General features: G+C 34.8%; 1 protein-coding gene across 6 annotated transcripts; it reads left to right on the top strand.

Annotated features, from left to right (window-relative positions):
- The first annotated feature begins 555 nt into the window (after nucleotides 1–555).
- On the top strand, nucleotides 556–25781 carry LOC135126334 (receptor-type tyrosine-protein phosphatase delta-like). Of its 6 annotated transcripts, none has more exons than XM_064052309.1 (32): nucleotides 556–827; nucleotides 960–1082; nucleotides 1139–1437; nucleotides 1496–1697; nucleotides 1753–1931; nucleotides 1981–2119; nucleotides 2170–2262; nucleotides 2311–2493; nucleotides 2546–2674; nucleotides 2732–2871; nucleotides 2924–3104; nucleotides 3158–3225; nucleotides 3286–3478; nucleotides 3533–3651; nucleotides 3697–3883; nucleotides 3933–4468; nucleotides 4518–4587; nucleotides 4715–4914; nucleotides 4979–5568; nucleotides 5672–5715; nucleotides 5768–5799; nucleotides 5849–5968; nucleotides 6026–6109; nucleotides 6168–6293; nucleotides 6344–6481; nucleotides 6535–6662; nucleotides 24400–24755; nucleotides 24812–25035; nucleotides 25086–25208; nucleotides 25254–25396; nucleotides 25460–25595; nucleotides 25655–25781. In XM_064052309.1, the coding sequence occupies exons 1-32, from the start codon at nucleotides 632–634 to the stop codon at nucleotides 25724–25726; spliced, it is 5553 nt and encodes a 1850-aa protein (XP_063908379.1). In that variant the 5' UTR covers nucleotides 556–631; the 3' UTR covers nucleotides 25727–25781. The 6 variants fall into 6 exon arrangements, with proteins under 6 accessions (XP_063908379.1, XP_063908380.1, XP_063908382.1 ...); XM_064052310.1 differs by lacking the exon at nucleotides 24400–24755 and adding an exon at nucleotides 6713–7068; XM_064052312.1 differs by lacking the exons at nucleotides 24400–24755; nucleotides 24812–25035; nucleotides 25086–25208; nucleotides 25254–25396 and adding exons at nucleotides 6713–7068; nucleotides 7125–7348; nucleotides 7399–7521; nucleotides 7568–7710.
- Nucleotides 25782–26309: the final 528 nt, after the last annotated feature.

The raw sequence follows: 26309 nt of genomic DNA, 5'->3' as shown, positions 1-26309 counted from the left end.
ATGTTACAAATTAGTTCAAATTAAAATGAGAATGTTAAGGGAACAAGTTTATTTATTTATGTATAGTGTGCACGTGCAGTTGCAATCATGTCTTTAAAACGAAAGCACTTTACTCTGACTTTGAAAAAAAAATATGAAATTATGAAAAAAATGAAAGTAGGTGTGAGTGGAAAAGCGGCAGCACTAAAATATCATGTGGGAAAATTGACAATATCTGGTATAAAATGGAATAAAGCAAAAATTGAAGCATTTGTAAACAACTGTTTTGTTTTAATGAATTTTTCAAATAAATTTGTTGTTTCTGAATAAATGATATTATACTTTCATATCCACATAGTTTATTTTAAGTAGTTTGATGGTTTCGATTGTCCGAATTTTTCGATAATAATCCGGGGCTTATCAAGGGATTACTGTATATATATGTAATCAAAATTAAAAAAGTTGATGGTGTAATAAATTGTGTAAATATCTATATATATGTATATGATAAAAAAATTGAGCCTTAAGTAAATCGACAATTTTCCTGATCCATACCTTCATTTCGCTACCGTCGTGATAAGTGATCGAAAAAAACTTGTATTGGTCTAACTAAACGTGCTACTGTTCAATAAATGAATTTGTATTCGCTAGAATGTTAACAAAGCTCAACTTTATTAAAATAATTAGTCTTGTCATAGCGTCTTTTAAATACTCTTGTTGTGAAAATGTTTTTTTTGTTGTAAACGAGTACGCAGAAAGAGGATCTCAATTTTATTGCATAACAAACAGCTCGCGTGCCTTAAGTTGGGTAACTGAAGACACCACATTCATCACAGATTTACAACAAGGTTCGTGTTGTGATAAAAAGCTTCATGTTAAAAAAAATTCGGCTATATTTTTAATTTCCTAAAAATCAAACATTTCGTACTATGGATAAATGATCTCTTGAATTTTTCTTTGGATAACGATTCAAACTGTAGGATCAAGATTCCTGTCAGTCGAGGAAAATCTCTGGAAGGTGGACTCGTATGAAATCGAAAACCATGGTTGGAAGTATGGTGAGTCAGTTGCAGATGAAATTATTACCGATCAACGTTGGGAAAGTATAATTTTAAAAACGCAAAACTTATTCCAAAATTTATGTTGTTTTAATACCTAGACATACAAATTAACAAAACAGACTACGTTGATGTGTCCTCTACAGACGAATTACAATTTTTAAAGATCCTGGAGCTAAAAAGTGCAAATTTTAAAGTCCCGCTTTCAATCCGTACCAACCAGGAAGCTCACATATTTCTGTGTGATGGTGTCACCGTCACATCAAACTGTTATTGGTTTCTATTACAAGCATTTGAAGGAACAGTGTCTGGTGTGCGAAAATGTCCTATTGATACAATACCTACAAAAAATAATGTATACCCAAAGAAACCCTGCTACGATCTTAAAGTTTCGATAAAAGTATGCATAACAGTACTCTTGTTATTATTAAAATTAATTGTATTTTAATATAATTTAGCACGGATCGCAGTTTCCTAAATTTTTAAGTAGAAGTGCTTGGCAGCACTTTATGTTGGTAAAAGAAAATAATAAAATTAGTCTTATCAAACAAGACGGTCAGGAAATTATATCATATACCGACAACGAAAACATCAGATACAAGGTAAATAATATTTTAATACACAGTAAAAGGTCTGCAGGCCTCTGGAAAATTCATGAAGGTAATATCTACATTCGCATTTTGCTAAAGCTCTTTAATCATGGTTAGCGTTTTAGTTAAGTATTTTACGACTAGCCAGAGCAAAAAAACACATTTTAACATGACCTTACTCCCAGTAAATGGTAAAATTTGCATTACTGCTTTTATTAAAATGTGTGAAAACTGCAAAATTAAATTTGTGATTATAAATGCAGACAATGAAAAACACATTCTAGGACAAGCAACTTACCAAAAGGTTAATGTTACAAGATGAAAATTTAAAAAAATTAATAAAATCGTTGAAGGTGTCTCAGTGGACCCAAATTAGGTTTATTACAAACGCAATAGGATACAAAAGAGTTACACTTGCCATTATTACTGACGACGAAACTAGTTCAGATCATTACTGGGCCATACAAGAAATACAACAATGTGAAGAAAATGGTAACTGTATGATTTTTGCCAAAACACTGTTCTGAGAGCCAAAATTTCAGGTTTAAGAATGATTTATTCGGAGACGCTGGCAAACTGTCAACTTTTATCTTCCGATAATAAAGTCATTTCTTTGGATAATGCCGTAGCAACATGTACGTAACAAATAATTTTTAGGTTTCATTACGAAAGATATCTTTTAGCTTATCCAGACAAGTACGCGGAGTGTGCCGAAAGCACAATTAGTACACACTGTGTACCATGTAACTTATTTGTGATTGAAAATTGCGGAAAGCTTAAAGTATGCGAAAACAATCAAAACGAGTTGTTGTGTTCATGCTCAGCTGGATATAAAACAGACGATGGAAATATTAACTGCCAAACCAGTAAAAACGATCAAAATTTTGTATATCTTAAACTTACTTAATCGACTTTCAGGTTGTGATCCAGGAACCTACGGACATTATTGCACCAAGACGTGCAATACGAATTGTCAGAATTGTGACACTGTTGATGGAATGTGTACAGATTGTAGTAATTCTTATATGGGCACAAAGTGTGACGTGGGTAAGATATGTGATGATTTTCAAAAAAATGTCATAAATATTTGCACGTTTTTAACAGCGCCAATGCCATTTTTTAAAAATAGTCCCGAAATAAAATCATTTGGATACACTGAAGCCGAAATTGTTGTAAATAATTTTAAGTTAGAAACTTTTTCATTCAACGCTGATCTTTTGTACAAATACACTGTCCAATACAAGGTTTTAAATAAAATAAGTAGGTAAACATTTATTATACAAAAGCATGTTTTAGGAAGCAACCGCTACAAATTGGACTTTTCACCCGTACATCGTTTACGTAGGGATATCACACACATTTACAATCGAAAATTTAAAACCTGGGGTAAAATATTACGTTAGATCCATTATAATCGAATATGAAACAAATTACGACGACATCATTCCCACAGCTGATTTTGTTACAAAGTGTGACGGTAAACTTGTTACATATTAAATAAACTAAATAAATTTTCAAGTGCTCTTATAGTTGTAAGCAGTGACGATTTTCAAGTAGAAGCTACCAGTACGACAGCACTTTTATTCGTGAAAAAAGACGTAAGTCACAGACAATCTCAAATTAAATAAGAAAGAATAAAAACTCCATTTTCTCTTCAGAGGAATTCTAGAATTTGCAAATTCCTGACTCCTGAAACAAATATTGAAATCCGGCCTAATATATCGGAATCTTATTATTATTTGGAGGGCATGACTTTAAATATCAATGGTTTAAGACCTTTTGAGGTCTTCAATTTGACAATAAAAAATAAAAACACAGTTGTGGAACGATCATTTCGCACAACAGAAGGAGGTAATCTGTAATAATTTGTAATCAATAACCTTACTCGTTCTTTCCATAAATCAGTACCAGACGCCGTAACGAATGTGATTGCAAGAGCCATTACAGATTCCGAAATTGTAGTAGGGTGGAACGCTCCACGTAATCTATACGGAAACTTTCGGGATTTTGTTGTTTCATATAAGGTGAATATCCGTTCAGTTTTTATTTTTTACAATAAAAGTTTACAGATAATTAAATTTCTTACTTGTGATTCCGCTCCAACTGTTTCCGAAGCAATTACAAAAACTTCGACAAAGCCATCCATAATTTTATCTAACTTAAATCCGCATACACTATATTCAATTTCTGTTAAAGCCAGAAATACAAAATTATCTGGACTGGCAGAAACGGAAGAACAAAGTACCCTGCAGTCAGGTACACAAATAAAGATTCATTTGAACTTGTAGTTACGATAGAATTTCAGACAAAATCCGTGATCAAGAAATACCGAAAGCATCTTTAAAAAAAACCAATAGTCGCTCGGTGGAAATCGAGTTTTCGAACGTACCCTGTGGCAATCTTGGAGCCCCACTAGAAGTTGTAACAGTTGCAGTATGCTTAACGAACTGGTGTAAAAACCAAAATGTATCGAATTCCCTCACATATCCTCAACATAAGACGCTCATTTTAAATAATGTTACTCCGTTCACAAATTATCAGCTAAAAGTTGAATTTCATAGAAACAATTTCAGCAAAATTATTACATTTGGTAGCTTTAAAACTAAAGCTGAAGCTCCTTATGCTGTTAATAATTTGTCGGTTTATTCAAAAAATACACACTCGATTTCTGTCCGATGGCGACCACCGAGTCCTCCGACTGGAATTGTAAATTTGTATCAAATAAAATTGCTTGAGGAAGACAGAATTATTAATGTCACAGACTCGCCTTGTTTTTTATGGTCCGAGTACCAGTGTTACACTTTCGAAAATTTGAAAGAAAAACAGCGTTATTCTGTTCAGGTAAGTCATCATGTTAAGTATGTTATTGACTTTACTTATCTTCTTGAAGTTGACTGCGAAAAATGAGGAACCGGATAGGTTCGGACAATACACATCAGTTCAGGCGTTAACGGAAACTGGTAATTATGCATCAAAATAATTTTTAATTAATTAACATTTCAATGAACTGTCAAATGCAGTGCCTTACAATCGCAAAACCAAATAAATTTTGTAACTACACAACGACTAATTTTGTCTCATCCACAGAACCGGCAGAGAAACCTCCCGATGTTATGGTCAAGTGGACTTTGGAGAATGATGTCAACATAAGCTGGAAACATCCAGTTGTAGCAAATGGCGACATTCAAAGTTTTAAGATAGTTTTTGAATATTCATCCAAACAGGGACGAATTGATAGATTTTTGAACATCACAAAAAGCCAATATAAACCTACATATCAAATGACTGTAAATAGCCAAATAAATCATTTAAGTTTGTGTCTTAACAACACACTTATTAATTTGTTTGCAGGTAAAATTGCAAACTATTCAAACGTCAACACCTTATAAAGTCGTGATTAGAGCTTACAACGGGTTAGATGGCGACGAAGCATATTTTATGGACGTGAGTCCTCCTGAAATTCCTTTACTTGAAGCAGATCCAACAATTGTTAACGTTTCAAGTAACACAGTCACACTCCAAGTCGAGAAAAGTAAAAATTTTAACCCTAAAAACACTTATAAACTATTTTTGTTGGTGTCAGACGAGAGTCCACGCTCTGACTTTGATCCATCGGAGCTACAAAAATTGGAGAGTCATTTCGGAAGTCTTTCCCCAGGGAAAGTGGTTTTTGAATGCAACAATTTTACTGCTGCAAAACAATTTGTAATAGGACGCAGCAACGAAGTTGCAAATTGCAGACAGGACTCAAATATTACTTTAACCACTGGAACCTCTTACAACGTAACAGTTCTGCTAGTTAGCACCTATCAAAATAAAAGTAGTTACAAATTATACTCCAAAAGTGCACTCACCTCCGGTGAACCTCTAAACTCCTCCTGGGATTTAAGATTTTTAGCTTTGTTGTTCTTGCTACTGATACTAATCCCCGTTTTCTACATGTAAGTACAAGAAATGCATATGTTTGTAAACCATGTTTAAAGAACAATAACTGAATTAGTACTTAACAAAAATAAATTAGGTTTTGAAAGAAACTCATTTCAGATATAGCTTTCACAAAAAGAAAATGCTTGCGGCTTCAGGACAAGGTAAGTGACAATTAAAAAACTAAATTCATAAATATTTTTATTTTTTAATCAGACGCCGTCAATTTTGAACTGACATCCTCAGTGGTAAGAAAAATGTAGAAAGTACAAAAACGAATACATGACCCTTTTTTAGGAACTACGTTTGAATGTTGCGGGTTTAGATCATTTGCAATCTAAACCAATTAGAAACAGAAAATTCAACAATTACGTTAAGACCAACTTAGAAAATAGAAAACTGGCAGCACAACATAATGTTCGTATTATAAATATTTGGCATGATATCAAATTCCAACAAGCTACTTCGTTTCAGGCAATCTTACAAACTACTGCAGCAGAATATGAAGAAATCGGTGAAAAAACGTATTTAGAACGTATTGACTTAGACTTTACTACTGTAAGCCCAAGTGTATTACAAAAACAATTCCAACAATAAATTTTTCCTACTATTTTAGGGACATCGTATTCCCGAAGTTTATGCAATCTGTGATGTACCCAAAGATTTTGACACCTTTTGGAAACTGGTCTGGAGCGAAAACATTGAACACATAGTTTTGTTAGATAATCTTCAGTGGCAACAAGTTTGTCCCAAGTACGATGCTTCTACTAACTACTGATTTTTTTTTTTAAGATTAGAAAATATTATTGGCCCAAATTCGGTTTAAGTTTAGACATCAAAAACATCTTAGTGCACTGTATTCACGAAGAGATTTTCACAGATCACGAATACCGAACGTTTAAACTGACGTATCAAGATCAAACACGTGTAGTAAGTAACTTTTATAAAAACGTATCGTTTACGTAATTATTTGTTTTCTGAAGATCGACCAACTTCGTTTTACGGCATGGATCGATTTCGATTTACCTCATTCGTTGACGTTCGTCAATTTTTTCAAAAAAATGTCTGTAATGTCGTTAAACAAAACTTCACCTATTCTTGTCCACTGCAGGTATGTTAAAAAATAACTAGACGCACTATTTCATCAAAAATTCTTTATAGTACTACACGTGCAGGAACCGGTTTTGCTTTGTTATGTGACATGTGCTTAAGAATTTCTAAAAAAGACAACGTTGTTGATGTATTCAAGAACAGTCAAATCCTGAAGGATTCCAACTTTAACTTGATAGATAGTTATAAGTGTTATCAACTGGCTCATTTAGTTATTTTAGAATGTCTGCTTTCTTTTGAATTGGACGTGGAGGTGGATCTACTCGATAATAAATCTGAGCCTTCGGTACTTTCTGAGAAAGAACTCAAAAAATATTTAACATACATGAAAAACACCGCTTGGATAGATGAATTAAGTCCCGACAAAAATCGAGACAGCAACATATACTTTCGTGTTGATGCTCCAAGTAAAACAAATTATTTTTCAAACTTCCCTTTTGTTATTCAAATCTTATAATTGAAGGATACGAAGGTGAGCTTCTGTTAAGGCCTTATTCTCCTGATGAAGAAATCGACTCTTTTTTATCTTCCCTCGACGGAGTCATAATTGATGATTGTTCGTGTCCGAAGAAGTATATATTACTTAAGCACCCTCAGCAAAACAATCTGGAACAATTTTGGACAATGGTGTCGAAAGTGGATGTTTCTGTAATTATTAATCTGAACGAAAACGACTTTTTTGGTGCCGTAAGAATCTAAACTGTGCCTAGTCGCAAGTAAATTTAATTCATTTGTAGAATCTGCTGCTGAACCAAGGCGGCTTACAAGTTAGTAAAACCCTGATTCTTAAACTCGTAATTGTTACTCATTTCAAGTGTTACGATTGGATAACTGTACGAGTGCTTATCGATGGACAAAAGGTAAAAAAACCAATGAAATTTTAAGTTACGGCAAACCCTGTTTTAGCACAGCAAAGACGTAAAAGTCTTTTGGATGAAGAACTGGTCGGGAGAAAAAGTTTGTCCACCGTCTGTAGAGGATTTTGTAGAGTTTTGTATCGAGACTAGCAGGGTAACGGCTGTTTGTAATTCTGTACTAATTACATGCCGGTAAGTGGTTTTAATGATTTTTTTTAATCTCAGTATAATTGAATATGATTATGTTGATACAGTGACGGAGCTACAGCATCGGGACTGTATGTGGCGATGTCTTACAACATAGAAAACTTTAAAAAAGAGAACAAATGCGTCATTTGTACTTCCGCAAGACTTGTAAGACGATATCGTCACCAATTTGCAACAAAAGATGTTTGTATTGCCAACATTCTGTAGAAGCGGTTTTAATTTTCTTCTCGTGTTTGTTTCAGGAGCAGCTGAAATTCCTTTGGGAAGCAACTGAATATTTCGTACAACAATTTAAGTTGTACGAAACGTTGTAATTAGCAAGAAATCATTTGATTTTTTTATTTACAACTGATTTTTATATTGTTGATTAATAATAAAATAGTTAAACGCACTTTTATAATGATTTGCTTTTTAAGACCGAATATTGCTTTAACATTTTCCTTCTGCTTCTAGTAGAATTATAAACTATAAGTGGCATTAACAAAACAATATTGTATGGACAGACATAATTAAGTTTTGTCAATACTTTACAGATAAGCAAGTTCAAGTTCAGTATATAATATTTGTCAATAAATTACGAGTACCTATCCCATAAAGATTAATCTACACAGTTGGCATATGTTAGTAAATTTCGTAATTACATGATATTTTTATTCACACCCTTATTTATCTTTTGATAATAATTTGGGTAAATTTGGACAAGTCTGTTTCATTCTAAAGACCATATCTTATATGTATATACGGATTACGTAATACAGAGCGGTGCATTTGAAACAAATTTGAAATGTACCCATCCATGGTTGGATTGGTTGTGTTGATGTAATTCCTTAATTTTGTATTTAATAACCTTAGAGTGAGAAATCTATTATTTTTATGTCTATGGTATTTGACATACTCCTGTATACAAGTCGATTAATATAGAAATGTTTTATTTGGCTGCTTTTCTTGGTGAAAAAATCTTAACAGGTTATGGGCGCAGAACGCTATAAAGTTGAAAAAACATGAGTACCAAACAAAAAGCCAAATATTGAAAACTATTTGAAAGATATCTCCACGAGGTCGATTTTAAGGTTATCCAACACGTGCATTCTGAGGTTATCCAAGACGTACTAAAAAAGAAGTATAGACGTAGAACAATGGATCCAACAAGAATCATCAATGTCGGTCTTTTGGAAGGAAAGTCGAACTGGGATACGTGGAAGTACAAAATTACAATTTGTCTACGAGGAATTTCAGGAGCTCTGGATATCATTGAAGGCAGGTCAGTGAAGCCTAGTCCACTAGATGATGGTGCAAAGCCGGAAGAAAAGACGGCGTACCAAACTGCACTTGATGCATTTAATAAAACAGAGAGCAATGCATTGATTATCTTGACAAATAATATGACAGAGGAAACTCTAAAGAAAATTATGCGATTAACCAGTGCCAGGGAAGTATGGCTAGAATTACACAAACTTTTTGATGGCGTTTCGGAAGACAAAGTGTACAACCTGTGTCTACAATTCTTTAGTTTCAAAAAATGTTCCAGCGACGATAGATAGATAGATAGATAGATAGATAGATAGATAGATAGATAGATATATTTGTGCAATATACAAAGCATTTACACAGGTCAAAGAGCAAACAAAAAAAATATAATAAAAATACAAAACATAACCAGTAAAATGTCGTACAAGTACGATTCAACATTAGAAAAACAACAGTCCATGGACTGATGTAAACTACTCACAATGTACATATTAAAACTTATACTCTAGGAATTCATTTGTACTATAAAAGGCATGACGCAGGAGAAGTTTCTTTACCTTTATTTTAAAAGCAGAGCCACATAAAGTTCTGTAGCGCTGGGGTAGGTGATTGTATAAGGATATGTTAATGGACAAATTTTTTGTCTTCGTCAATCTAAAACGTCTTGTTCTTACCAAATCAGCTGTTCGGGTATTATATTTATGAATATGATACTGATGAATCATATCACTACGATTTGAGTGAATTTCTATTACCGTGAAATATATAAAAATGCATGGAAAGGTCAATATATTATTCTCAATAAAAAAAAGACGACAGTGCTCGCGACAACCCAAACCCAGCATCACACGAAGGGCCCTCTTTTGTAAGCGGAATATAGTAATAGATAATGGCGAGTTTCCCCATAAAACAATAGCATAAGACATATTTGAATGGAAAAGCGCATAATAGATAGACTTAAGTGCTCCAAAATTAACGATTTCTTTCATTTTTCTTAAAAGAAATATAGTGGAGGAAAGTTTACTGGCCAGACATTTGATATGGTCACACCAGGACAGGTTTGTATCAATTGATAAACCTAGTAATTTTACTGTGTCAGAGTTCCCTACGAGGTTGCTATTGGATGATATTAAGATTTCTTGTGTTTTATTTTTATTAAGTTTTAGAGAGTTAGAGGCAAACCAGATGTCTGCATATTTTTGCGCTGTTTCGGCTTTGTTTAGTAAACTGTTAATACAACGATCTGACGTGATTAGTGAGGTATCATCGGCGTATAGCACACAATTCGCTTTCTTGGTTATAAAATTATAGAAATCGTTTGTATAAATAATAAAAAGCAGGGGCCCTAAAACGGACCCTTGCGGAACACCATGTTTTACTGTTGTAAACGCGGATTGCATGTTATTCACTGCCGAACATTGCTTTCTATTAGATAAATACGAAGAAAAGAGCTTGTGTGGAATGCCTCTAACACCATAGAATTCCAGTTTTGTCATTAGCGTGGTATGACTGACACAGTCAAAGGCTTTGCTTAGATCGCAAAGTGTGACCATATTAATTTCACTATTTTCTAAACCGTCGACTACAAGTTCCATAACTCGTAATAAGGCCTGCGTTGTTGCTTTGCCTGATCTGAAGCCAAATTGTGCTTCGTTGATTACGCGAAATTTCTCAAAATATTTGGTCAGTCGTGATTTAATTAGTATTTCTAAAACTTTGCCAAAGATTGGGATAATGCTAATGGGTCTATAATTGTCAAGCAGAGCCGCATCGCCCTTTTTCTGGATAGGTATAATTTTGCTAAATTTCAAGCTGTCAGGAAACACCCCACTTCCAAGACATTCGTTAAAAAAGTTAGTCAGAGGCGTTAATATTAAACTCACGGTCTCTTTTAGAATTTTAGAATTGATACCGTATACGTCGGTGCAGTTGGAGTTCTTTAGGTTGTTGATAATATTTGAAATTTCGTTATCACATGTAGGCTCTAAGAAAAAATTATTACAAATTTTAGGCATGGTATTCAACAAAATATCCGGTGTACGTACGTCAGTTTTGTCGATCCCTTTTAGAATTTCATCAGCTATATTGGAAAAATAACTGTTAAATTCATTAGCGTCAAATTTTGTGTTTTTCTGATTGGAGTTATTTTTATTTTTATTTCGCAAGCAGTTGATAAATCGCCAGCTGTCTTTGGGAATATTATCAGACTGAGCAATGTACGAGCTGTATGCGTTTTGTTTAGCATTCATTATGGATTTTTTATAAAGGGATCTTGCTTGTTGGTACGCTTTTTTATCACTAAGGTCTTGGGTACAGTCAGAAATTATTTTGATCGCAGCAATTGAATCCCTCATACGTCGCAAGTCGTCGTTAAACCAGCTGATGGTACATTTGTTGGATATGATACGTTTTTTTAGCGGAAAACAGAGTTTGATCAATCGCTGATATGTTGTAACTAGGTATGTAGCAAAAGTGTTAACATCACAATTGGTTTGCATAGATAACCAATCCACGGATATGAGATGATCACGTAATTTGCTTAGACCCATATCATTTACTGGTCTGCTAAAATAATAATTGTTACGGACGATATTACTGACTGCGTGAAGACAAATATATTGACCACTGTGATCAGATAATCCTGGTTCCAATATTCCAAACGAGCACGAATCATCACTCAAATCGGTGATAATATTGTCAACGGCGGTTGCTGTCCATTTAGAAACTCTAGTAGGATCCATTATTTTAGCTTTTAGTCCAAATGATTCGGCAAGATCAAGTAAGGCGTGAATTTCGGCCGATTTAATTAGAATGTCCTTATTGAAATCACCAATCAGAACTAAATAATTAGTTCTTGTAGCTAATGAACTTAGTATTTCTTCAAGTTTGTCTAAGAGTATTTGAAAATGACGTGAAGTTGATGGTCTGTAAACTGTGATAATAATTGTTTTAGCTCGAGGGACCTCGACCCCACAGAACTCTGCATGCATTTCGACACAGTATGGATCTAAACAGATGGGTATGCAAGTTAAGCTTTTATGAACATATATGGAAACTCCTCCATGCAATCTTACTTTTCTACAATAAAACGATATTAGTTGGTACTCACTAAAGGTTATCATCTTGAGTATATCCCTATTTACAATCCAATGTTCTGAAAAACACAGAATTTGAAATTTAAATTTTTCACAAAATAATGTAACTTCGTCGATTTTATTGGTGAGGCACTGGATGTTGATGTGAAAAATTGAGAGCAGACTATGCTCAATCATACTTAACAGGCCCCTTTCCGTATTGAAATTAGTTGTTTGAAATGGTTTGGGGTTGATGTTTGTTCCGAAAAAAATTGAATCGGCTGATAGACATCCCCACTGGCCAGAAGTTAGCTGAATACAGAATATCTTTGAGATCCATGTCGGCCCCAATTTTAAACGACCCATTCCTCTGCGTATCATGTGATAATGACTCGATAATAAATTCCTTATTTGGACATTTATTTTTAAGAAACTTGTCGACGTCTTCCACTTTGGTGTTAGCTCGTACTCTTCCTAGATGCAACCAAATTCTTCTTGCTGCCCCAGCAAAATTCAAGTCGGCATCCCCGTTCCCAATAATTGCATTTTTTTGTTTTTTCTTGACGATAGATTGTCGCTGCTGTGTATTTTTCTTACGCTCTGGTATCTTCACCTCTAATCGTCTTTTTTTCTTATCGATTTTTTGGTTGGATACAATGATAGTATTTTGATTATTGGCCTCACTTTTATCTTCGATCGCCGACTTAAAGGAATCATTGAGTAAATCATCCTGAAGATGCTCGAAGGATTCTTCATCCCTGTCTTTACGGGGTTTCAAGGTACCGTCATTGACGTCCGTTAATAATCTTACTTGTTCCTTTAAGTCGGATACTTCTTTAAGTAGGCACTGGATATTTTCTACAAGCTCATTTGTTCTCGTTTTTACTGTTTCCTCGATGATTTCACGGAGATTTTCTACACTTAATGATGTCACCAAGCAAGAATCATTGATTTGCGAGTTTTTAGAGCGAGTATTTTTTGTCATAATTGTTCAGATTAAATACCGCGTGCACGTCTAGACTGGCTACACATATATCAAAATTAAAGAATCTATGGAGCGAGTTAAAAGTGGAAATGAGAAACGACGCTGATGGTAATACAGAACTGCCCGATTTGTTTTTGATTTGCAAAATTTTAGGTACGCTACCAGACAATTATTTTTCCTTCAAGTCAAGTTGGATGATGATGTCAAAAAGTGACAGAACGGTTGATAATTTGACAAATCAACTGTGTGCTTATGAGCGAGCCTTAAAAAACAATGAGGATGGATCATCGGGACAGGAAGCTCTCATTTTGGACTCATCAAAAAGAACTCCTACACAAGTAAGTTTGACCGAACAAAAGAAAAAGAAGAAGATACTTTGCAACTATTGTAAGAAACCTAACCATGTTATAAAAGTATGCAGAAAGTGGATTGCGGATGGAAGACCTCCAAAACTTGATAACAAGCCAGAACAAACTTCAAACATGCTTCTTTTGATTGTTACATCGCCAGTGATGAATTCAGAATGTGGTGCAGATGATTGGTATGTAGACAATGGCGCTACAAATCATATTTCAAGCGACAAAAGTTACTTTAAAACTCTCCAACCATTCACAACAGCACACTCAGTAACCACGGCAAACGGTGAAAGAATTGAAGCTATCGGCAAAGGTGAAGTTGACATAGAGGCAGCTATCGGAGGCAAGTGGCACAGGATCACTCTGACAGATGTATGGTGTGTGCCTGGAATAAAGAAAAAACTGTTTTCTGTTCTAGCTGCACACGACAAACACCCAGATAGTCAGTTTCTTTCAACCACAGAAATTGGAAATTTTAAAGTTGGCAAAGATGTAGTGTTAGTCGGTGTACGAAAACGTTATGGAGGACTTTTTAAATTGGCAGTGAGAAGCGTGAAACCTACGTCTCCAAATGAAGTTAATGTCACAGGCAAAGAGAATCTTTTGCAGCTATACCACGAACGACTTGGACATCAGAATAAACGACACGTGAAGTCCCTGCTGGACAGAGAATTCAACGTTACGGTGGAAATGGATAGTGAACTGTGTGAAGGATGTATCTATGGGAAAGCTCATCGTCTACCTTTCGGTACCAGAGAAAAAACTACAAAGCCGGGAGAGCGGATTCACACAGATGTTTGTGGACCATTTGAAGAATCGATGTCAGGCTTTCGGTATTTTGTTTTGTTCAAAGATGATTGGACAAAATTCAGGACTATCTACTTTATTAAAGAGAAGTCAGAAGTTGCAGAAAAGCTAAGTCAATTTATAGCAGAAACAAAAACCACGGGACATTTGATTAAGGAACTGTTGAGTGATAATGGAAAAGAGTTTGACAACAGAGAAGTAAGGAGAATCTTACAAAAAGAAGGTATAAACCACCGTCTTACGATGCCATATACTCCAGAACAGAATGGAACAAGTGAAAGAGAAAATCGCACAGTTGTTGAAACTGGTAGAGCGATAATGCATGCTCATGGAAACATTCAACAGAGTCTGTGGGCTGAAATGATTCGCACAGCAAATTACATCCTAAATCGAACGGGACCTTCAAGTGTTGCATGGACGTCTCCATATGAACTTTGGTATGGGAAGAAACCAAGGTTGAAACATCTACGGATCATAGGTTCCACGTGCTATGTTCATGTGCCGAAACAGCAAAGGCACAAGATGGATCGAAAAGCCATTAAAGGAATATTGATCGGCTACGACCACGACGATGGATATAGAATTTACTGTGAAGAGGAGGGCAAGCTCATTAGATCAAGAGATGTTATCTTTGAGGAGAAAACTTTACAGCAAGGGAGAGGTGTAGTAATTCCAGGAAACATCGAACTTTCTGATCAACATGGCGACTTGACGCATGGTGATAAACAGGTTGAACAAAACGATGAAACTGATGAAGAAGACGAAACCTTTTGTGGACTCGAGAGCGAGGCAGAAAGTACGGATAGTGATGAAAATAAAACACCAGAACCCATTGATGAAGATAGTGTCAACAAACCTCGACAATTACGAGATCGCTCAAATCTTAAAGCTCCGATCCGATATGACGACTACGCGCTGTATCTTTCGACATTTCAGGAACCAGAAACGTACAGTGAAGCCATGAAGTCAGATCAGAGAGAACTATGGCAAGAAGCTATGGATTGTGAGATGCAATCTCTGAAAGATAATCAGACCTGGGAGTTAGTCAGTTTACCTCCTGGAAGAAAGGCTATTCCAAACAAGTGGGTCTACAAGATAAAGACAAACGCCGATGGGTCAGTCGACAAGTTCAAGGCCAGATTGGTTATCAAAGGATTCAATCAGAAAAGAGGAGTAGATTATGATCAGACCTTTAGTCCAGTTGCAAGAATGTCAACGATTCGAACATTACTCAGTGTAGTAGCCAATGTAGGCATGAAACTTACTCAGATCGACGTTTCCACAGCTTTCTTATATGGTGACCTGGATGAAACCATTTATATGCAACAAGCTGAAGGCTATGGGGATAAATCTGGGAGAGTTTGTTGTCTAAAGAAAAGTCTGTATGGACTAAAACAGGCGTCTCGTTGCTGGAATAAGAAGATCACCGAACTGCTTCTACGACTTGGATTTAAACAAAGCAAGGCCGATCCATGTCTTTTTGTGAGACAAAAAGATGGAAAGACGATGATATTTCTTCTCTACGTCGATGATGGACTGATTGCAAGTGAAGATGAACAAGAACTTCAAATTTTCATCAATGAGTTGAAGAAAGAATTCAAAATTACTTTCAAACCGGCGACATATTTTCTTGGACTTGAAATCGAACGAGAAGGAGATGGCTCCCTTCAGATCGCTCAAACTCACTACACGGAAAAGTTGTTAGAAAGATTTAACATGAGCAACTGTAATGCAGTGAGCACTCCCATTGTCAAAGATAATGAAACTGAAGAAAGTCCCCGTAATGAAAATTTTCCATACCGACAAGTGGTGGGAGCACTAATGTTTTTGATGTGTGGAACTCGGCCAGACATCGCTTATGCTGTCAGTGTGGTGTCCAGGAACCTGGAGAATCCTACAGAACGTGACGTGGTTCGAGTGAAGAGAATTCTGCGGTACCTGAGAGGAACTTCAAATTATAGACTTGTGTATAAGAATGACCATGAAAAAGGGGTTCTTATCTGCTACAGCGACGCTGATCATGGTGGTGATCTCAGCACCGGACGATCAACATCAGGGGTGTTATGCCTATACTCTGGGGCGCCGATCTCATGGATGAGTCAAAGACAAGCCTCTGTTGCAATTTCCACTACAGAAGCTGAGATCGTAGCCGCGAGTGAAGCTGCTCGGGAAATCATCTGGATTAAAAGGCTTTTGACTGAACTTGGTCAGTTGAAAGAGACTCCTGCACTACAGGTAGACAATGAAGCTGCAATTCGATTGGCTCAGAATCCGGAATTTCACAGAAGAACGAAACACATTCGTACTCGACATTTCTTTGTACGCGAACTAGTCACTTCTGGGCAAATTAAAATTTATAAAGTAGAGTCGCAGAGACAGCTTGCAGATGTATTGACAAAACCATTGTCATCAGTTAGGTTTAGGGATTTATGCAATAATTTAGGCATGTTGTTATTAAATAAGGGAGAGTGTTGATGTAATTCCTTAATTTTGTATTTAATAACCTTAGAGTGAGAAATCTATTATTTTTATGTCTATGGTATTTGACATACTCCTGTATACAAGTCGATTAATATAGAAATGTTTTATTTGGCTGCTTTTCTTGGTGAAAAAATCTTAACAGGTTGGAAGCTAACTTACACGAAGGATTTTGTCGAATGTTTTTAGCGTCAAAAAAGAAAGGTCCTAGAGTTTGCAAAAGTAGATCTCATGTTTCTCTTTTTAATGGACAGATAATGTCTGAAAGTTCTGGACTGATTACTGTAAAATTTTAGGCGTGCCTTAAGAATTTCCCTAACCAAAATTTGGTTCAAATTTAAAATTTTGCAAAATAAATCCTATCTTTGTTCTGTTCATAAATTTAAAAATTACATTATATTTTATTCACAGTTTTGCATGCATCTATTTCATTTGTATAGAGTTGTGCATTTGAACAATTGATTGAATCTTAAACGATCGATCGTAGTCCAAGTTTGAAATGCAATCTGTTGTTTCATGCTGTAGTAGATTTCTTTATCACTTGGAAATGTTACACCGTTTACCATACCCGCACTACTATTTTTTGTTTAAATTTAAAATATATATGAGTGTCCATATTACCACGAATCGGATGGAAGCTTTAGCTAAATTTGTTTTATCGTCTGCAAATTCATGCAAGAAAAATTTGGGTGAGGTAAGTAAAAGAGCTATACTTAAAAATACACTCAGAGATAAAAATCAGTCCAAACAAAAATGTGAACATTAGCGGACCAGGTTTATTTATTTTTTTCAAGTAGTAGATAGAAAAAACCAACTTAAGTAAATTGGCAATTTATCCATATACACCTTCAGTTGATTATCTATCGTCGTGATAAGCGAGCCACATTTAAGAAAAACTTTTATTGGGTTAATTAAGCGTGCTACTGTTGGATGAATTAATTCTCTAGAATGTTACGAAAGTTAAATGTTATTAAAATAATAATTAGTCTTCTTGTCACAGCGTCTTTTAAATATTCCCATTGTGAAGACGTTTTTTTTCTTGCGAAAAATTATGATAGTTCGAGGTATTCCTATTTTCACCGCAATTACAACTATTATCACCGCAATTATAACTACGAACAATATCGATTCTATTGCATAACAAACAGCTCCCGTGCCTTAAGTTGGATAATTGAAGACACCACATCGAGTGTAGATTTACAGCAAGGTGTGTATTGCCACTAGTGATATAAAGCTCCATGTTCAAGAAATTCCGCTATCTATTTAATTTCCTAAAACATCAAACAATTAATCGTAGCTCAGTGATTTCTTGATTTTTTTTTTTTGAATAGCGATGATTCAGTACATTTTCTTAATACATAATTGTGGCAAGCCTTAGGTGCGCCATCTTGGGACAGAAAATTCATACTTTCCTGCATGCTTGGGGTTGTGAACACTTGATGTTTCTAACAGATAAATGTAACGAGTAATTTTAAGTTCGAGCTTAAAAAACTCGAGTCACACAAAAAAAACTGTTGTTGTTATGAAAAAATTTCTGTAAAGCGTCTTCAGCGTGAATTGTTTTGCTTGTAATTTTACGTAGTTGGTTTTGATTATTCAATACACATTTTTATCATTTTGTAGGATCAACATTTGTTCCAGTTGCAAAAGAACTCTGGAAAGTGGACTGCAATGAAACCCGAAAGTATGGCTGGCCCTGTCGTCAGTCAGTTGCGGATGAAATTATTACCGATCGACGTTGGGAAAGTATAATTTTAAAAATGTAAAACTTATTCCAAAATTTATGTTATTTTAATACCTAGACATACAAATTCACAAAACAGACTATGCAGCTGTTTCCTCTAAAAGCGAATTACAATTTTTAAAGATCCTGGAGACAGAAAGTGCAAATTTTAAAGTCCCGCTATCCATCCGCACGAGTCAGGAAGCTCATATATTTTTGTGTGAAGGCGAAACCGTACTGTCAAACTGTTATTGGTTCATATTACAAGGATTTAGTGGAACGAAATCTGTATTTAGAAAATGTCTCGTTAATACAATACCTACAAAAATTAATGTTGCGGTGGAGAGTCCCTGCGATACCAATAAGGTTTCAAAAGAAGTATGCATTAAGGAACTCCTACTACAGTGAATGATTATTCTAAAATATTTTAGCAAGAATCAGAGTCTTCTAAATTTCTAACAAATACCACATGGCAACACTTTATGTTGACAAAAAATAAAAATAAAATTAGTCTCAGCAAACAAGACGGTCAGGAAATATTATCATATACCGACAACGAAGAGACATACAAGATAAGGGATATTTTAATACACAGTAAAAGAACTGTGGGTCTTTGGAAGATTCATAAAGGTTATAACTATATTCGCAGTTTGGTTAAATTCTCTAATCATAGTTAACGTTTTAGATAAATACTTTACAATTAACCAAACAAAAAGAACAGATTTTGAACGAACCTTGTCCCCAGTAAACGGCAAAATTTGTATTACTACTTTCGTGAGAATGTGCAAAACCTGCAAAATAAAATTTGTGATTACAAATGGAGACAATGATAAACAAGTTTTGGAACAACAAATTTATGAAAAGGTTAACCTTACAAAACTATTTCTTTTTAGTTAATAAAATTTTTTAAGATGCCCAAATGGACCGAAATTACGTTTGTTAAACGAGCAACTGAAGCTAAGAACGTTAAATTTGCAATTATTACTATGGACGAATTTATTTCACATTCTTTCTGGGACATACAAGAAATACAACAATGTGGAGAAAATGGTAATGATGTTTATATTCAAAACACTATTCTGAGAACCACAATTTCAGGTCTAAGAATGATTCATTTGAATGTGATGGCAAATTGTCAACTTTTAAGTTCCGATAATAAAGTCATTTCTTTGGATACCGTCGTGACAGCATGTACGTTAACAATCATTAGGTTTCCATTATGAAAGATTCTTTTTAGCTTCTGCAGACAAGTACACCAAGTGTGCCGAAAATACTATTAGTACACACTGTGTACCGTGTAACTTATTTCACAATAAAGATTGTGGACAGCTAAAAGTATGCGAAAACAATCAAAACGGGTTATTCTGTTCATGCTCAGCTGGATATAAAACCGACTATCAGAAGATAAACTGCCAAATCAGTAAAAATGAGATCTTATCAGATATCTTAAAATTGCTTAATTTACTTTTAGGGTGTAATTTTGGAACTTACGGATATCATTGCAGCAAAACATGCAGTACGTATTGTGTGGGTTGTGACCCTGTTGATGGAACGTGTAGATTTTGCATTAATTATTACAAGGGTCCAAAGTGTACGATGGGTAAGGTATTTAATAATTTTCAAAAAAGTGTGTTAAATATTCCCACGCTTTTAACAGCACCACCGCCATTTTTTAAAAATACGCTCAAAACACATATAGAATACACGAAGGCCGAAATTCTTGTAGATAATTTTGAGTTAGGGGGTACTCCAGACAATACCAGTTCTCATTACGAATACACTATCCAATACAAGGTTTTAAATAAAATAGATAAAATATTTGTTATATAAAAGTGTATTTATTTTAGGAAGCAAATTCTAGAAAATGGACTCTTCATACTGACAGCGCTTACGCAGGGATGCGACACATATTTAAAATCGAAAATTTAAAACCTGGCGTAGAGTATTACGTTAGATCCATTATAAAAAAATATGTAGCAAATTACAGCGACAGCATTCCTAAAACTGATTTTGTTACAAAGTGTGACGGTATACTTATTAGATATAGTCATATTAAATAAACTAAATATATTTTCAAATGCTGTTGTAGTGGTAAAGAGCGAAGATTTTGAAGTAGAAGCTACCAACACCTCAACTTATTTGACCGTGAAAAAGGACGTAAGTTACAGATATTCTCAAATTAAATAAGAAACAAATCATTTTACTTTCAGAAGCAATTTATAAGTTGCAAATTGAAAAGTTCTGAAACAAATATAGAAATCCAGCCTAAGATACCTGACTTTTCTTATTATTTGGAGGACCTGACTTTAGATATAGCTTATTTGACTGTGAAAAGAGACGTAAGTTAGAGATATTCTCAAATTAAATAAGGAAAAAAAAAACATTTTACCTTCAGAAGAAATTTGAAATTTGCGAATCGAAAAGTTCTGAAACAAATATCGCAGTACAGTCTCATATACAGTACGTTTCTTGTGATTTCGATGGCATGACTTTAAATATCAGTGGTTTAAGGCCTTTTGAGAACTTTACTTTGAGAATAATAAACAAAAACATAGTGGTGGAAGTACGATTTCGGACAACAGAAGGAGGTAATGTGTGTGGCGGCACAATAACACGTCGATAAGCAGAGAAAGATAAGTCGCCTCGTGGTCCAGTGGTAAAGATACTTGTCCGGAAAGCAAAGAGACGTGGGTTCGACTCCCACCGAGGCACAACATTTTTCTCTGCTTACCTACATGTGTAATATTTTGTAATCAACAACATTACTCATTCTTTTCGTAAATCAGTACCAGACAAAGTAACGAATATGATTGCAAGAGCCACATCAGATTCTAAAATTGATGTAAAGTGGAGCGCTCCACCTAATCTGTATGGAAACTTTCAAGATTTTGTTGTCTCATACAAGGTAAATATTTGTCCGAATTTGACTTTTTAAAATACATTTTTACAGATAATTAAATATCTTGCTTGTGATGCCGCTCCAACTAACCTCGAAGAAACTACAAAAACTTCGACGAAGCCATCGATAACTTTATCTAACTTAAATCCGTACACACTATATTCCATTTCTGTTAAAGCCAGAAATACAAAATTATCGGGACTAGAAGAAACGGTAGAACAAAATACCCCGCAGTCAGGTAACAAATTTAATAAAGATTCGTTTGAGTTTATAGTTACGATAGAATTTCAGCCACAATTCGTGATCAAGAAATACCAAAAGCATCTTTAAAAAAAACGAATAGTCGCTCGGTGGAAATCGAGTTTTCGGGCGTATCCTGTAGCAACCTAGGGGGCCCACTACAAGTTGTAACAACTGCGATATGTTTAACGGACTGGTGTAAACACCAAAGTGTATCGAATTCCTTCACATATCCTCAACATAAAACGCTCACATTAAGTGGTCTTGCCCCGTTCACAAATTATCAGCTAAAACTTGGATTTCACAGACAACCTTCCAGTAAATTTAGTACATATGGCAACTTTGAAACTAAAACTGAAGCTCCTTATTGTGTTAATAATTTGTCGGTTTATTCAAAAAATACACACTCGATTTCTGTTCGATGGCGGCCACCGAATCCTCCGACTGGAATTTTAAAATTGTATCAAATAAAATTGTTTGAGCCAGACAAAAATATTAATGTCACCAACTCGTCTTGTTTTTTGTGGCCCGAGTACCAGTGCTACACTTTGGAAAATTTGGTAGAAAATATGAATTATTCTGTTCAAGTAAGTCATCGTTCATTTTCTTTTCGCTTTACTTGTATTCTTGTAGTTGAGTGCGAAAAACAAGGAACCGGACAATTTCGGACAAACTTCACTTGTTAAGGCGATAACCAAAATTGGTAAATATTCATCAAAGGATTAAAGCAACAATTTTAAGTAATTGTCAGACTGTGAACACGGTGCGGTGCCTTACAATGGCCAAATTTAAATAAATTTTGTAACTCGACAATACTAACATTGCGGCATCCACATTACAGAACCTTCAGAGAAACCTCTTGACGTTATGGTCAAGTGGACTTTAGAAAATGATCTTGACATAAGATGGAAACATCCAGTTGTAGCGAACGGCGACATACAATACTTCAAGATAAAGATGCTTCCTTGGTCTTCATTCGAAAATGGAAAAATTGATACAACTTTAGACATTTTCGGAGGTCACTATAAATCTACATATCAAAAAATTGTAAGTGGCCAAATTAATAATTTTAAACCACATTTCTTAACGCATCTTCTACTTTGTTTGCAGGTAAAATCTCAAAGTATTCTAAGTTCAACAAAATATAAAATCTTGGTTCACGCTTACAACGGTTTAGACGGCAAAGAAGTGAATATCACGGAGATGAGTCCTCCTGAAATTCCCTTACTTGAAACAGATCCAACAGTTGTTAACGTTTCAACCAACACAATCACACTACAAGTCTGCACAATCAAAAATTTTAAAAGTTGGAACACTTATAAACTATTTTTGTTAGTGTCAGATAACAGTTCGCACTATGATTCTAATCCACCAGAGCTACAAAGCTTTGAGAGGAATTTCGGCATAAGTCTTTCTGTGTTTAGAGTGATTTACGAGTGCAGCAATTTTACAACGGCAAAACAATTTGTAATAGGACAAAGCGGTAACGTTTCAAGCAACTGCAAACAAGATTCAGCCATGTTTTTAACGACTCGAACTTTTTACAACGTAACGGTGATGCTAGTTAGCACCTATCAAAATAAAAGTAGTTACAAATTATACTCCACAAGCGCACTCACCTCGAGTGTATCTCCAAACACCTCCGATGGATCATCAAACAGTGTATCTCCAAACACCTCCGATGGATCATCAAACACCTCCGGTGAATTTCCAAACACCTGGGATTTAAGGTTTCTAGTTTTGTTGTTGTTACTACTGGTCCCTATTATCTATACGTAAGTAAAACAAATACATGTCTTTGTATACCAAATTTAAAGAAAAGCAACTCGTTTCAGATACCGTCTTTACAAAAAGAAAATACTTGCGGCTTCAGGGCAAGGTAAGTGGGAAATAACAGAATTCATAATCTTTAATTTTTTAATCAGATGTCGGCAATCGAAATCTAACATCCTCAGTGGTAAGAAAAATGTAGAAAATACAAAAACAAATACATGACCCTTTTTTAGGAATTACGTTTGAATGTTGCGGGTTTAGATCATTTGCAGTCTAAACCAATTACAAACAGAAAATTCAACAATTACGTTAAGACCAACTTAGAAAATAAAAAACTAGCAGCACAACATAATGTTCGTATTGTAAATACTTGGCATCTTATCAAATTTTAACCAGCTACTTCATTTCAGGCAATCTTACAAAATACTGCAGCAGAATATGAAGAAATCGGTGAAAAAACGTATTTAGAGCGTATTGACTTACACTTTACTACTGTAAGCCCAAGGGTATCACAAAACAATTCCAAAAATAAATTTTTCCTGCCATTTTAGGGACATCGGATTCCCGAAGTTTATGCAATCTGTGATGTACCCAAAGATTTTGACAGATTTTGGAAACTGGCCTGGAACGAAAACATTGAACACATAGTTTTGTTAGATGATGTTCACTGGAATCAAGTTTGTCTCAAGTACAATGCTTCTACTAACTAATAAAACTTCTTTTTAGACTAGAAAAAATTATTGGCCCAAATTCGGTTTAAGCTTAGACATCAAACACATCTTAGTGGAGTGTATTCACGAAGAGATTTTCACAGATCACGAATACCGAACCTTTAGACTGACGTACCAAGATAAAATACGCGTGGTAAGTAACTTATTAAAACGTATTGTTTTGGTAATTATTTGTTTTCTGAAGATCGACCAACTTCGCTTTACTGCATGGATGGATTTCGATTTACCTCATTCGTTGACGTTCGTCAATTTTTTCAAAAAATGTCTGTAATGTCGTTAAACAGAAAATCACCTATTCTTGTTCACTGCAGGTACGCTAAAAAATAAATAGATGCACTGGTTTATAAAAAATATTTTCAGTACCACACCCAAAGGAGCCGGTTTTGCTGTGTTATGTGACATGTGCTTAAGAATTTCTAAAAAAGACAACGTTGTAGATGTATTCAAGAACAGTCAAATCCTGAGGGATTCCAACTTTAACTTGATAGATAGTTATAAGTGTTATCAACTGGCCCATTTAGTTATTTTAGAGTGTCTACTTTTCTCCGAATTGGACGTGGAAGTAGATTTACGCGATGATAAATCCGAACCTTCGGTATTCTATGAGAAAGAACGCAAAAAATATTTAACGTACATGAAAGACACAGCTTGGTTAGATCAATTAACTTCCGACAAAAATCGAGAAAGCAACATATACTTTCGTGTTGATGCTCCAAGTAAAACAAATCATTTTTCTCACTTCTCCTTCGTTATTCAAATCTTGTAATTGAAGGTTACGAAAATGAGCTTCTGTTAAGGCCTTATTCTCCCGATGAAGAAATCAACTCCTTTTTATCTTCCTTCGATGGAGTTATAATTGATGATTGTTCGTGTCCGAAGAAGTATATACTACTGAAGCACCCTCAACAAGACAACCTGGAACAATTTTGGGCAATGGTGTCGAAAATGGATGTTTCCGTAATTATTAATTTAAACGAAAACGACTGTTTTGGCGCCGTAAAAATCTAAATTTTACGTAATCACAATAAATTTTGATTTGTTTGTAGAATCGCCTGCTTAAACAAAGTGGCTTACAAGTTAGTAAAACCTTGGTTCTAAAACTCGTAAATGTTACTCATTTCAAATGTTATGACTGGATAACTGTACGAGTGCTTATCGATGAACAAAAGGTAAAAAAACAATGAAATTTTATGTTACTGCAAACCGTGTTTTAGCACAGCAAAGACGTAAAAATATTTTGGATGAAGAACTGGTTCGGTGAAGACATTTGCCCACCGTCTGTAAAGGATTTCGTAGAGTTTTGTATCGAGACTACCAGCGTAATGGCTGATTGTAATTCTGTACTAATTACATGTTGGTAAGTGGTTTTAACGATTTTTTTTTAATCTCGGTATAAGTGAATATCATTTCATTCACACAGTGACGGAACTACAGCATCAGGACTGTATGTGGCGATGTCTTACAACATAGAAAACTTTAAAAAAGAAAACAAATCCGTCATTTCTACTTCCGCAAGACTTGTAAGACGATATCGTCACCAATTTGGAACAAAAGATGTTTGTATTGCTAAAATTCTGTAGAAGCGGTTTTAATTTTCTTCTCGTGTTTGTTTCAGGAGCAGCTGAAATTCCTCTGGGAAGCAACTGAATATTTCGTACAACAATTTAAGTTGTACGAAACGTTGTAATTAGCAAGAATAATTGTTTTTTACATTTTTGAACAATAATAATTGGTTAAACATATGTTTGTAGTGACTTGTTTTCTAAGACCGAATATTGCTTTACCATATCCCTTTTGCTTCGACTAGAATTATAACCAATAAGTGGCATTAAAAAGAAAATATTGTGTAGACAGGCATAATTAAGTTTTGTCAATATTCTTTACAGATAGGCAAATTCAAGTTTAACATATACCTAATATTTGTCAATAAACTAACGATCCCATAAAGATTAATCTACACACTAGGCATATGTTTGCAAAATTCGTAATTACATTATATTTTTATTCACACCCTTATTTATCTTTTGATAATTTGGCTAAATTTTGGGCAAATCTGTTTTATTTTAATGACTCTATCTTATACATATGGATTGCATAATATGGAGCGGTGCATTTGAAGGAAATTTTGAACGTTCGACATGGACTAAATTTGCAAACAAAACAGATTTATCCCATCTCAATTTTACAAAATATCGTGTTTTTACACTTATGGTTTATTAATCTGACCTTATTTCTTACCTTACACGTCCTAATTTTTGCCATCAAGAAAG

The sequence above is a fragment of the Zophobas morio genome, unplaced genomic scaffold, assembly GCF_036711695.1.
Source record: "Zophobas morio isolate AGI-343-1 ecotype UQ-CSIRO unplaced genomic scaffold, CSIRO_AGI_Zmor_V1 ptg000010l, whole genome shotgun sequence".
Lineage (NCBI taxonomy): Eukaryota > Metazoa > Arthropoda > Insecta > Coleoptera > Tenebrionidae > Zophobas > Zophobas morio.
Note: the sequence above shows the minus strand (reverse complement) of the source record. Positions and strands in the feature narration are given on the sequence as shown.